The 14,596-nt window shown below is 43.3% G+C and overlaps 1 protein-coding gene across 1 annotated transcript in view; it reads left to right on the forward strand.

The window, feature by feature from the left end:
- LOC104404727 (neogenin-like) overlaps positions 1–14,596 on the forward strand; it is a gene marked incomplete at its 5' end in the record, with an annotated part of 48,939 nt that overhangs the window by 1,606 nt on the left and 32,737 nt on the right. The window contains 6 exon segments of the mRNA XM_010013244.1: positions 589–808; positions 7,123–7,277; positions 7,814–7,962; positions 8,779–8,917; positions 13,173–13,222; positions 14,030–14,174. Of these exon segments, the coding sequence (XP_010011546.1) occupies positions 589–808; positions 7,123–7,277; positions 7,814–7,962; positions 8,779–8,917; positions 13,173–13,222; positions 14,030–14,174 (858 nt within the window).

Below are 14,596 nucleotides of genomic sequence, written 5' to 3' on the forward strand. Positions count from 1 at the left end.
TTTGTCACCACATCTTACCATTGTCAGCAGCAGCACCCAAACAGTTACCATGTGAAGTGACTTTGGTGTTTAACTGCATGACCTGGGCAAGTTTGCAATTCTTAAATGAATTGTGGCTATTTGTCTGTCTTTATGATGGAGATTAGTATAACTGAATTCTGCATGGTAATGAAATAGAGCATTGGGTCTGGATGTATTTTTGAATAAATAATATGAGTTGGGTGTTTTTTGGGGGTATTACATCTGCTTTACAAGGAAATGGGAATTGTTTGCTGCTGGTATGTCCTCTGATGAGGTCATATTTTATCCCCAGTCTTCACCCTTCCCTTTCCCTTGCCACTTCCATTACAGTGGAGATCTGGTCTGCTTGCTCGACAGTGACGTGTCCTTGAATATTTCCCATTAGTTTCCAGTAGTACCTTTGCCTGCATGTCAGCCTTCAGTTTAATGGCCTTTTTTGTGTGTGTTCATTTTCTTTTGTTTCCCATCGTGGTTTTGTTTATTTCTTTTGTGTTCTTTTTCTGTTTTCTTTTTTTAAACCGTGGTGATGTTTGCCCTTCATATTCCCCAATGTTTGCACATGACAAGATGTTGCCATCCCAACATTACCTCCCACTTCACTGACCAGTGCCACTAATGACCATCTAGCACCAGCGACAACAGGACCACTGCCTTCAGCCCCACGGGACGTTGTGGCTACCCTCGTCTCCACTCGCTTCATCCGGCTGACGTGGCGGACGCCTGTGTCTGACCCTCAAGGAGACAACCTCACCTATTCAATCTTCTATACCAAGGAAGGTATAAACAGGTAAAGACCTTGATGTGTAACATGGCTCATGCTCTTTCAGTGCTACTCTTCATGCTAGCTTTGCTAAGAAGCACTATAAACCTTGAGTTCTCAATGCTCCAAGTCTGATGGGTGGCGGAGGTGAGGGGGTTGTGTTTCCTTCCCTCCTGCACCCTGGTTAAACAAAGTGCATTATTTGCTTTGTTGCTGCCTATACATAGTCATAGAGGCAATGCTTGTGCATGGTTTTGGTTGACTGCAAACAGTTGCTACCTGCTTTTAGTAGTCTGCTTAGACATTAAGACCGTAACACCTCTTCAGGAACCCTGCCACTGCTGTAAATGCCATCCACCATAGGCCCAGAAACACCCTCCAGATACACTGTGTGCCACTGAGAGCAAGAGGTCACTTCATGCTTTGAAGCTCTGGACATAGAGTCTGATTCTAGAGAAAGACATGGGGTTGGTGTTGGTTAAATGCTGAGTATCTCCAAGTCATCCCTGTCAATAGAAATGCCATGAATGTGAAGCAGTTGTGAATTTGTGACATATCATGCCAATGGTTTAGTTCAGTCAACCCCTTTTTTTTTACTGACAGGCTCTACTGCTCAGAATTACAGTTTCAAATTGTGTGATAGGGTTTTAAAGAAGTTAGAGCTAACAGTCATTTGGGCGATGCTTAATTGCAGATTAGCTTGTTGATCAGATACATTACTCCAGAGAAAAATATCATCTACTTGCTGACTAAAGTGTGAGACTCAAAGTTAAGAAAGTAATTTAAAGAGAATGCAAAACTCACCACTACTTGCAGTGAATTGCCACTTTCTTAATCCAGTGGCCAGACACCTTGTCCAGGCTCATGGCAATTAATCGAGGCAATGAGTAAAATTTTCTTTGCCTCACAAATGTTGCTTTGGTACTTCCTTACTTTGGTAATACTCAGCTGTACTGGAGATACTATAAGTGAAACAGGAAAGAAATGTGGGATCTTGCCAGCCATTGTTGCTTCTTGCCACTCCTCCTTCATGTCCCTGGTTGCAAACTGGTTGTAACCCACTGGGTTTTTAGAAAGTAATTTGCTAGAGAAGGCTCCCTTCCTCTCTGTACTGCTTTGGAGGAAGCACAACACATCCTCTTCCACTCCATGCAAGACTATAGAAATCTAACAAATACTCCTCTTGTGCCAAAAGCATGTGCAGAACAAAGGGTAAGAGGACTCTCATAATCTGTGGTGCATAAATCAGGAGATTATAGGACAACCTGCAGAAAATGCTGATTCCAGTTCTTGCAGAGCAGCCCTGCGGGCTTGGGTTCATGTACTCCACAGAACCTTAAACAGCAGAGCACTTAACCTGATGCTTAGATGGAAGCAGATTGTTCCATTGCCTTCAGTGAGATCTGTGTTTGCTTGAGTGGTCTTCTGGATCAGGGTTCAGAGCAGGCTCTGGAAGCCTTTTATTAGCACATACTATTTTCTCAACTTCATCACTCCTTTGCTTTGGGGGAGGTTTTTGTTAGACAGTTGGTATCACACATTGCACAGATACAAACCCACTCTGAAACCCAGCCTTTCAACCTGCATTTAGACAATAAGAACAATAAAATATGTTTAAAAAGGGGGGAAAATCTGTTTAGCATGTTGCTGTTATATGGTACTTGTTGACCAGTTGGTTAGACCTTATGGAAACATTGCTAAGGTGGTCATCACACACATCTGAGCAGTTGGAAATCAGGAATTTGGAAGTGAAGCTTGGATGTGCAACCCTTTTTTCTTTCTCAGCACTATAAAACACTGCTTAAATGATGGCTTTTTAGTCCTTGAATTATATATGATCCTATGTCTTTTATGGCTTTGGGTGCATACGTACCATCTCCTCATACCATTATATTTTTGCCTACACATACCACTTTTATTGTGTGCATTACTAGAGCCTTTTAGTAGCTGAAGTGTTGTCTGTGCCTCACTTGTGTTTGAGCAGCGGTCAAAATAAGTATTCACCTCAAAAGCGTGTCCAGATTCCTCTGGATCCCATTCCTTCCCTCCAGCGTATCAACCGAGTCACACAGCTTGGTGTCGTCGGCAAACTTGCTGAGGGCGCATCAATCCCACTGTCCATGTCACTGACAAAGATGTTGAACAACACAGGTCCCAACACCGATCCCTGAGGGACACCACTCGTTACTGGTCTCCAAGTGGACATTGAGCCGTTGACCACAAGTAAGGATGTTGACGAGGGACTCTTCGTTAGGGACTGCAGTGGTAGGACAACAGGTAACGGGTTCAAACTTAAACAGGGCAAGTTTAGATTAGATATAAGGAAGAAGTTCTTCACAGTGAGGCTGGTGAGGCACTGGAATGGGTTGCCCAAGGAAGCTGTGAATGCTCCAACCCTGGCAGTGTTCAAGGCCAGGTTGGTACGAGCCTTTGGCAACATGGTTTAGTGCAGCATGTCCCTGCCCATGGCAGGGGGATTGGAACTAGATGATCTTAAGATCCTTTCCAACCCAAACCATTCTATGATTGATTTATTTACCTTTTAAATCAGGCTTGTGAAAACTGAGAAAATTACATCTAACGTGGAATGGGTTAGCTGGATAACCTGACATCTGTAACCCATCTTAAAGGCCTGGAGAAAGTCATCTTCACACTGAATTGTAGGAACACTCAAATCCCAGCAGTATCTGTGTATATATACAGCATGGAATCACAGAATGGTTTGTGTTGGAAGGGAACTTAAAGCTCATCCAGTTCCAACCCCCTGCCACAGGCAGAGACATCTTCCACTAGGCTAGGTTGCTCCAAGCCCCTATAAATATGAGGCATGTGGTTCCTCAGTTACCAGCTGCCTCAGTCACTGCTGATTTACATTCCTTTTCTTTTTACCTGTTCAGTGGAAGGAGACACACACAGAAACATGGAGGGTGTTCCTTAACTTTGCCCTTTGGACTTATAAAACACTGGCAGAGGCTGCCTAGAGAAGCTGTGGCGGCCCCATCCCTGGCAGTGTTCAAGACCAGGGGCTTGGAGCAACCTGCTCTAGTTGAAGGCTGGACCTGGATGAGCTGTAGGGTCCTTCCAACCCAAACCATCCTGTGGCTGTATGATTTAGAGGACTGTGAGATGACAGGAACATGCTTTCCCTCATAATCATGGGGTGATCCTGCAAAAGGCTTTTCCTGCACTGCTTGTTGGCTTTATGCCACAAACTGCTTCAGCTGCCAAGAGGTACCCTCTGCCCAGAGAAATTTCATTTCATGTTTTAAACCCCATGTCTGCTTGCAGAAAACTGTTGGCCTGAGTTGAATGTTCCAGAAGGTTTGTAAGAGCAGCAACAAAGAATTACAGCTAAAACGTGAATGCTGCCAATAGTGGTTGCTTCTGGCGCTTTGGAAATGGTTAAAGCTGGGTTCGATAGTGAGTAGTATCTGCTGAGGGGTGCGAATGAAGATCTGCAGGATGTGGAGGTTGCTCTTAACAGAAAAACTGAAACTCTCCGTGGCAGAGAAACGTTTCAAAGCATGGACATCAGCTGTAAGGTGGCTGGTTCCTGGTGCTTTCACTGGCTCCAGAATGTCATCAGCAGGTGACATATCTTTACCTTGGCTTGATGACTGCAGGGTGGCTTTTATTGAGGCAATTACATGGATGTCTCATGGCTGTATTGTCACACTTCTGGAAGGACTGAAGTAATCTGATCAGAGGGAAATGACTGAATCCTTATAGATTGTATAATCACTCAGTTATTTCATCCAAATTGAAGAGGGTTCCCCTGAAAAGGGTATGGAAATTCAGATGTGTAGCTTTAAGTCTCTGAAGCTTTAGACACGCACTGAGCAGAACAACTCCAAACTGTCAAGACGTGGACAACAAGAAAAGGAATAGCTAGCACATGGCCAGTACAGGAGAGCAGATTACACCCTGGGTGCGAGATAGCCCAGCAATATTAAAGCCATGGTTCAACACAGTGTGCTTCAAACACAGAACATGGAGTTTAGCTGTATAGTCACCCTGTCACGGTGTCTCGGAGAGCTCCCTGGCAGGCTCTCAGCTGGCATGGCTGCACAGACAGTCCTCCCTTGCAGTAATTCCCTGGAGGTTCAGTTTTATATCCAAGTGTAACTTGAAACTTCACGTTTCCAGATTTTGTTTCTAGTTTTGAACTGGAGGCTTTTTCCTTTCGGTACTTGAGGGCGATTTTAAACCTTACTTCTAGTTTACAGAGCTCTTTAATTGGGGATTAAACCGGAATGAGTTAGAATAGTCACAATGTTCCGTCTGCTAAGGGAGTTATTCATACAGACCATCTGGTTTGGTACCTATTATGCCTACCTAAACACATCCAAGCTCATAAAAGGTGCTCGCGGCTCCCTGCGAAAGGACAGGAATGAGAGATTAATGCAGCATTTAATTCATCTGCCCATATTTTGAACATCCTCATCTGAGGGGAGGCTGCGGTTCCTCCTTAGTGCCCCAGATTGCAACACATTGACGTGTCTTCAGTTTTTTGCTAAGTGTTGTCTTTCCATTAAAATAATTTTCATGTTGGGATAATTTTAAATAATACCCTTGGATTGCTGATGGGGTTTTCTGGGGAAAATCAGTGAGAGACAGCAAACGCAAGATACTTTGCATGGGAGGTGAATGTTACAGCACAGCTGTGAATCAGCTGGCACTTCCCTGGGGTGTTCAAATACCATCATTGCATCTCAGGCACCTCTTAAAGGAAACAGTTGAAAATGTGTTTTCAAGCAAACCCTTTGCCCTGGTTAGAACTGAGAAAGTGAAGGAAAATGTTTCTCTCTTTCCCTGCCCCCAGTGTCAGGCTCTGCTGGGAATGGTATTTTGGTAGTGTGGGTCTTGCTTCCTTCTTGCAAAAACTACTTTATAAACATGAAAAGAAGAGAAATCGTTTGTAAAAGTTTGTACTTCAAATGTGTGCTGCTGCTGCTGCTCGTTTAACAATGGAAAGGACTAAAAACCTGATCTAAATTAAGCTCTTTATGCAGTGCCATTTTAGTTCAACTTTCAGGAAGGAGAACATTCTAGAAACTGTGTTTAAATAGCTTTTTAGTTACTGTAAGCGTAGCTTCCCTCTGTACAGACAGAGTGTAACAGTGCAGAAACAAACAGGGAGTTCATCATGTTTTCACCCAGGTTATGGTAAATCAACCAAACCAGTTGATTTAGAAAGAAATAAATTAAAAATGGGACTTTTGGCATCATATTTCCATGACCTAAACTAAAGCATCGTGTCTGGAATGTAGTGAAGGGGAGACTGCGAAATGATTTTGCCTGGTCTTCTGCATTAAAAATGATTTAATTGCAGCTAATGGTTGGGATGAGAGTCGTCTGCCCTCTGCTGTAGCGTGAAACGAAGTCTAGCAGACAAAAGGGAAAGAACTGCATTCAGAGCAGGCACGTTTTCCCTTTGTGTTCTCAGTGGGGAAGGGTTTGATTTCTTCTTCACTAACAATGGTTTTACTTGTATTTACAGGGGTACAGAGATGTGTCACCCAGCTGCAGCTCTGTGCATGCTCGCATGGCAGCAGCAGTGTGGGAAATAAAGGCTGTAGTTAGTTGGTGATCTTTTAATCTTCCCCTCAAGCCTGAGCTCAATAAGAGACGATGGAGTTTCTTGAGCTGTGTTGGGTGCAAGGCTGTGGTGCTTCCACAACACGAGCATCAACCACTGCTGAGGGGTGGCTTCTGCCTCCACCTCAGACTGACCCAGCAGCAGAGCTGCCTCTTGTCCCACTGCTTGTGTGGGAAGAGCAGAAAGGTCACAGCTGTCTGTGCACGTTGGAGCCTGTGGATGTTTGTAAAGCATCTAAATATTAGAGAGGAACTAAGTGATGCTTGGAGGTCGCAGGATGCAATGAAAGAGCTGCTTTGAAAAATCCACAAAAAGCAATTAATATTGTGGGGCATTATTAATGCCTTCAGCCTCGCCAGACTCTGTGTGTGCTTCTGAAATATCTTTTCTTCTGGCTTCAGACTAGTAGGAGAAACTGTCACTGAATTACCATGTGCTGTTACGAGAATAACAAAGAAACTACTCTGAGTTTTGTGATGTTGAGTGTAATGTGTTCTTTTACTTCAGTGCATCGTTATTTTCTGAAGAGAAGTTACAAAATCAGAAGCTGTTTGTCACATGTAATTTTGGCATATTCTTGTTTTATTGCCTAGTCATTGCCATATAAATAACCTCCTCATTAACTCATTAGATATATTCAAACAGGATACATCTTATGAGCAACTATTCCTTTATTTACCCCTCAAAACCCCTCTTACTAATCACTGATGGTCGCTGTGCCCAACCCTTTTGTTTCCCAAAGGGAACGTGTCGAAAATACGAGTCGTCCTGGAGAGACACAAGTGATGATCCAAAACCTGATGCCAGAAACAGTTTATGTGTTTCGAGTTGTGGCTCAGAACAAGCATGGCCCTGGGGAAAGCTCAGCACCATTGAAGGTGGCAACTCAGCCTGAGGGTATGCTCTAAATATCTGGAGTCTTCCTGACCTTGGGATCGATGTGGTGGTTGTGGTGGTTTTCTCATTCACAGTGTTTCCCAGAGTAAGTAGGTACTCTTAAAAGTTGTATTTGCAACCATCAACTTGCAGACCATAGTTTCAAACTGATTTTCCAAGTTGATGAGCTTACATGATTTATTCTCACCATGAAGAAGAACCGGTAAGAAATTCCTTGTTAAATTATCTAAACTCTCTGTTATAAGAAGAATGTTTTTAAATGGTCATTAACTGAAGAAGGGGAAAAAAGGAAAACTTTAAGCAAACATGAAGTCTGCTGTTTATTAGAATCGTTCAGGATAAATGGAATCTGGGAGCAGGATCTCCTTCAGAAATTGGGTCCCACCTTTACGTGCCCCAATGAATCTATATGAAATGTGAAGAAGTACACATCTTTTTACCTTAACTGGTAGTGGAGTTGATGCTAAAATGATTAGCTGCTGCAAATGGTGATGGTTCAGCTTGGTGACGAGCAGAGTTTCACGCTTGTGTTTCAGTTCAGCTTCCTGGTCCAGCACCCAACATCCGAGCATCGGCCACTTCCCCCACCTCTGTTACCGTGACCTGGGAGACGCCTCTGTCTGGCAATGGTGAAATCCAGAACTACAAACTCTATCATATGGAGAAGGGGCAGGACACTGAGCAGGTACAGAGTCCAGCTCTTCCTGTGTGATGTATAATGCTGGGAACAGCCTTTTTCCTCTTACTACATTTTTACTTTAAATTCCCAAAAGCACCTAGTGTTCATCTTCCTGATAGACTGAATCCTATAGCCTAAACTAAGGAAATATTTAAAATGAAAAATCCAACATGAAATGTCTTGGAATTAAATGTACTTAGATACTCACCAGCATCGAGTAGCTTTTTGGGGAAGTCCATCGTATCATGAGAGGAGAATGCAAATAGTGATGAAAACCATTATCCTTCTGGTTCCGACGGTATAAAGGATGCTTACAGCTTTGTAGTAAAATAGTTTAACTCCTCATTTTTGGCATGATCCTTAGTCTGAACTGTTCTTACTATTTGAGATCTTTGATTCACTGATGGATATTTTGATAGTGTGGAGCATCTTGTTGATTAAATTGTCTTATGGTTCTACTGGAAGGATCAAGGATGTTCTGTAGAAGTACAGGCTGCCACCTGGGAATAAACACAGCTTTGGGAGGATGAATTTCCTTCTGATAGCATATGAAAATGATTCCAGCTTTAAAAAGCTGCAGGAAGTTTTTTTGTTAGTTTTCAAACCAAGTTTTTACATTTGTTTTTAAATAGGAATGTTGTATTCCTCAGATAAAACAACCTCTTCTACTCCTGCATCCCACTATTGAACACATAGTAAGAATTGTTACTAACAGGCAGGTTTGCTAGGTGACTTCAAGAATTGCTTTACTCAGACTTGTAAGGCGTGTGTAATAGTGGCAGACCTGATTCTGACCTTGTGCGTGTGCTTCCTTATGAACAGGATGTTGATGTAGCAGGACTCTCCTACACCATTAACGGGTTAAAGAAATACACGGAGTACAGTTTCCGTGTGGTAGCTTACAACAAGCACGGCCCCGGTGTCTCCACCCAGGATGTTGTTGTGCGAACGCTGTCAGATGGTAAGCTGCTTTATTCGAGGTCTTTTCCTTTATAGGAATTAGCCAGTCATTTCCTTTAAGTGAATTTTTAACCAGACTTTGTTCACTGTTGCCCTGTTTTATTAAAAAAGTCATTGTTGCATATGGCCATACGTGGTTGCAAGTTCCCCCGGAAGCTTTCCAAATTGGGTGAAGGAAAATTACTGTACATGCAAAAGTACCAGGTGTTCTGCTTAGGAAACAACGGTGTCCTTCATTTCAACATCAGGAGCTGATTTCCTGGGTTATTGAGTCTACAAAGTGTTAAGAGCAGACAGAAACCCAACTATATTGACTGCAGTGACTCCAAATCATTTGTCAGGTTCTGCAGTATTTTTACACACGAGCAGAGTTCTGCATTTGGAGTGATTTTATTTAATTGTCGTCATATGGGAAGAAGTTGTGTGTCTTTGTTTAGACACAGATACTATTGATCCATTGCATAGAATAATGAAGAGAAAGTGGTACCAGTGTGTTCTATGAAGCAAATAAAGAGGTGATGTGAGCAACCATAGGTCTATGGTCAATTGTGGAATGATCTTGAGTTCCTGTTAACTTTCATGGATAAGTTTATCCCTGTATGAGAACAGTCAGTGCAAAAGCGAGCCTAGCCTGGAATCCTCTCGCCAGGAGTGACCAAAACCAGAAAAGATGAGCAGAGAGCAGTGTTGTCCCAAATTCTCTGTGCCTGAGTTTGTTTCTGGGGGACTTCCTGATCCTGCAGTGATTTCTGTGTATTTACTAGTTCAGTTGCTCTTGTATGAAACCCTTTCAGCATGCTCTCTAACCAGCGTCAGCTTTTATCATCCACAACATCAAATGGACAAAGATCTACCAATGAACTTACTGTGAAAATCGCCCCTGTTTGTCTGTTCTGAACCTGCTGTATTTTAGTGTCCATCAGCTCCTGCTCATTTCATAGACCTTTGCCATGTTCTCCCTCATCCCTCTCTTCCGCAGATTCCAAAGTCACAGATGTGCTTAGCCATTCCTTCCCTGGAGCCATTTCAATCTCCAGTGTGCTTTCCTGACTTCTTCCATGTTTTTTCTCCTTTGCTTTTAAAAGAGGGGACTAAAACTGTATCAAAGATGCAAGTGTGTAATGACCAGCATTTGCCTGTTTCTTGTCTCATTCTGAGCACTGACTTTGCTCAGAATTTTGGGGGTAGACAGATCTTGGTGGAATTGGTCTGCTTAGAGCTATTGTTTTGCATGTAGAGGTAGGAGCTTGTTTCTCCTGTGTGTAACTTCATCTACTGTGAACTTCATCTGTCACTTTAATATACGGGCACTAAATGCCCTGAGGTCTTCCTGCAGTTCTTTACCATCAGACCTTGTCTGCGCTTACCTTGGTCACCTCACTGCTCGTCCCCCTTCCATCACTTCCCAGTGTGTTGAGCCACAGAGGTTTCAGTACATTCCGTGGTGCAGCTCCACAGGTCATCACCATGTACATTCCCACCTTTTCTTTCCTTTCTTTGAACCAGTTGTTTGCTCAGGCCAAGACTTCTCTCCTGCCCCCTTCCCAAAGAGCTCTCCAGCAGGTTTGCAGTGCAGAATTTCCCTGGACAAAGTGACAAATATGTGTTATTACTCCATGTACCTGTGAATTTCACACCTTATTGTAGCTTCAATTTATTTGCCTGCTGCAGGTTTCTGACTTACTACTTGAAGTTTCTCAAATGGAACCCCTTTTAAATACCACATTGAATTTGCCACCTCCCAGTATCAAGGTAACTTGTGAGAGGTTACAGATCTGTCACGCAACCGTTCTGTTCCCAAGTTCCTTGTGGAATCCTGGATGGATAGCAGCTAACCCTGGCCACATGCTGCTGTTCCCTATGTCTGACTCTTCTGTTATCCCTTACACTGATGTTTCTGTTTGAGAGATACCTGTAAAGGGTATTATGGAGCCTTTCCTCTTCCTTTCACTCAGTACAAACACAAAGAAGATAGGTGTGTGGCCTTATCTTCTCCTTTATCTGTCATACCCTGACCATTCACTGACTCTACGATTTCTCTAAAGGGCTTCCAGCTCCTTAATTGTTTGAAGAAGAATGTGTTATTACTTGTAATGTCATTTTCAAGTTTTCCCAAAGTTCTTTCTGGCCCAACTTCAGTTTTCACATTTAACCTACAGAAATGTCTTTTCTAAAGCTTTCTGAAGGATGTCATCTTGCTGCTTAACCGTGCTGCTCTCCCTCTTCCATCTCTCAAATCCTTCCGGATGAATGATGTACGTTTTCCTCTGCGTTTCCTTTCTGTGGTGTCTGTAAGCACTCTCCATGTCTCCTGCAGGGATTTCTTTCTGACCTTCCTTTGGGTTCTATTTAACAAGTTTCCGCATTCTCGTGCAGGTTTTTGCTCCTGATCTGTTATATTACAATGTGAACCACAGTTTATGTGCTGCTTGTAAGCATCACCTCTCTTCTCATCGTCCTCCTGATCTATAGGAAGAAATTGTGTGTTACAGCTAGAAATGTGATTCCTGCATCACACCCTGAGCGAGGACATTGTCCTTACGGGTCATCACAGCTCTCTGCACCATCAGCATGTTGTGGCCCTCTGGCCTGAATGGTCACCTATGTACAACGTACCAGACAAGGTCAGGCCTTTCCTGTCAAAGTGTGTACTATCATGGAATAGCTAGGGTTGGAAAGGACCTTAACCATAGAACATCCATTTCATTTGTTGGCCTGGTTAAACTCTTCATGTGGTCCAAGTCTAAGCTTACCTTGACATAAAATGAGCTGTGAACATGGCGAGATACGTGTATGTGAATACACCTATGTGCACATATCCTTTCCTGTGTTCTGCTGATTGTCCTTCTCTCACCACATTTGCAATAGAGTTGTTAATAACTTCTTGGGAAACCTGAGTCTTTTCTTAAGGTTGCTCTGAAAGTGGGCACTAACCATGTAAAACAAACAGCAAGAAAAGCTTAATTTCACTTTGTCCTCTTAACCCTTGTTGCTTTTTAAAGGCCATAGCACTTAATCTCTCATCTGATCATTTCAGACTTGGATCACTTGGCGAGAGAGAAGGAAGACCAGATCCTTCTTGTCTCCCTTTTAGCTGTGGGATAGTGGAAGAGGGGTATTTAGAATCATAGAATGATAGAATGGTTTGGGTTGGAAAGGACCTTAAGATCATCTAGTTCCAACCCTCCTGCCATGGGCAGGGACACCTCACACTAAACCCTGTCACCCAAGACTCCATCCAACCTGGCCTTGAACACCTCCAGGGTTGGAGCATTCACAACTTCCTTGGGCAACCTATTCCAGTGCCTCACCACCCTCACTGTGAAGAACTTCTTCCTTATATCTAACCTAAACTTCCCTTGGTTCAGTTTGAACCCATCACCCCTTGTCCTTTCGCTGCAGTCCCTAACGAAGAGTCCCTCCTCGCCATCCTTGTACTTATTTCACCACACCCCAGCGTACCTTTCACTTTCTGTACTCGGGAGTGTTTTCTTGGGTATTGTTGTAGCTGGGGTGAGTTGTTTGGGAAATATGTCATTGGGACTGGAACAGCCTTTACCCTATTGAGCTACTTCCCGGTCCTTGTACTTTGCTGGAGCCTCAGGGACCCTTATCTCTGCCTTTGAGGCAATCTTGTGAGTCTGAAGTGCTGTGACAGGATTTCCATGCTCTCAGGTTCCCTCTCACACTGCCTTTTGTCTAACAGAGTTCCACCGTTGTGACCAGCAAGTTGCTACAGCCAGCAAAGAACTAGCAGTGTCCAAGTTTAAAAGCAGAAACTGCCTTTGTGATGCACTTTACTCTTCAGTAACACAGGGATGGGTTGACCCTGAGGTTTTCCTGTTACAGAAAATCACGATCACAGAATCCATGGCTGGAATTCTAAATGGGCGTTCTCAGAATCAAGCATGAATATGAAAGAGTTGAGTTTGAACAGTACAGAATGTGACCTCTTTTCTTTGAGTTTGTGCGAAGTACCTTTAAATAGAAACCATTTTTTATTGAAATACCTTTAGTAAGTAAAGACCTGAAAAAGAAGTGAGTTTGTTCTTGGATGTAAGGATACATAAACCTCTAAGCCAGTCACTGTATGTCACAAAGTACCTCTGGTTGTATTTTGTAGTTACACAGTGTCTTAAACCAGAATGGTTTGTACTTTCATAATGATTGACAGCTGAGAGCAGTTGTGTATGAAAATACATCACTTGATACAGTATATGGCAAGTTTGGAGTTGTAATTCCCTGAATGTTTCTAGTCCCCAGTGCTCCACCACAGAATCTGACGCTGGAGGTCCGCAATTCCAAGGTAAGATGGGGAGAAATCTCCTGTTTGTAATGGGTAAATAAAAGGTTGGCAGGTCTTAGACTGGCCAAATCTGGGGTCTTTTTTTCTACTGTGCTGCTTTTTGGCTATTTGTATGGGAGAATTTCTGAACGTGGTGCTTGAAGCAGTAGCAACTCCAGTCCCATTGTGGGTTGTATGTCATGGAGTGCAGTGGAGACCGTGGCAGTGCACCAAGGCACGGAGGCTAATTATGGAATAGGTTTCATCAGGCACAACGGCCAGAAGCACCATGGCTCAAACATGTTCCTGTTGATTAACTGTTGGTTAACGTTGCACTGTCCTGGGCATTTTAAAGAGGAAGTTCTACACTTGGTCATTATGACTTTGGTGATTCTTTAAAAAGCCTTTTCTGAAAACTCTTTTCCAGATATCTTCTTTACCACCTGTATGACTAAAAATAAATAACTTCATGCACATAAACTACAGGTCAGGTAACTTGTACCCTTTAGAGAAAATACCAGTTCTTAATGATAGATCCTCAAGTGAACCCTACTTAAGATAACCTGAAGGAAATGAAGGGGAAATCCAAGAGGGCCGTTTGTATCAGAAGGTCTAACAGGATAGAATGCTTCGAGGTGAACTTCTGTAGGCACATGTATGACCTGGGTGGCTGCTGAATCATAGGGTTTTACTTGTTACATAGAGGCTCTGTTTTACTACATGGAAGTGCAGTACTTTGTCCTGTGTCTCATGAACTGTTGGCACTAGGGTAGTTTCCCTGGCTGTGTGGGGGATGATGACATTGTAATGACCTTCTGCCTTCCACAGAGCATCATGCTTCACTGGCAGCCTCCTCCTGCAGGGACACACAGCGGACAAATCACTGGCTACAAGATCCGCTACCGTAAGGTGTCCCGCAAGAGCGACGTAACTGAGAGCATCGTTGGGACCCAGCTCTATCAGCTCATTGAAGGTGAGCCATCATCTGCAAGTGCTTGTTAGCACAAAGGGGGTTTAGGTGCTTTTAGTGGGCTCAGGCTGAGACGTTTACAGCGGGTTCTTACCCTGAAGGAAAACTGAAAGCACTTCAAATGGGTGTGTGTAGGTTATGAGGTAGTGTGGGCTGGCTGGCAATGAACAATACGTAGCACAGGAGGAAGACTTCATTTGGATCATGTTGTTCAATCTCTGTAAATGAACAGTTGGTCCAAAGAGAAGGAATTGTGCCTCTCCAGAAAATTAATGTGCACCTTTTAACAAGATGTTTTGATCTCAGGAGCTCCAGCTGTGACTCATGAAGTTTTGGTTTTCTCGCAGAGCAGGAGTTGATCTGTGCTTGTAACTAGAGTGTATTTTTGCCAGCAGCAAAGCCTGTTGAAGATGGTCCATATATCA

The sequence above is a fragment of the Nestor notabilis genome, unplaced genomic scaffold (assembly GCF_000696875.1).
Source record: "Nestor notabilis isolate BGI_N333 unplaced genomic scaffold, ASM69687v1 scaffold294, whole genome shotgun sequence".
Taxonomy (NCBI): Eukaryota; Metazoa; Chordata; class Aves; order Psittaciformes; family Psittacidae; genus Nestor; species Nestor notabilis.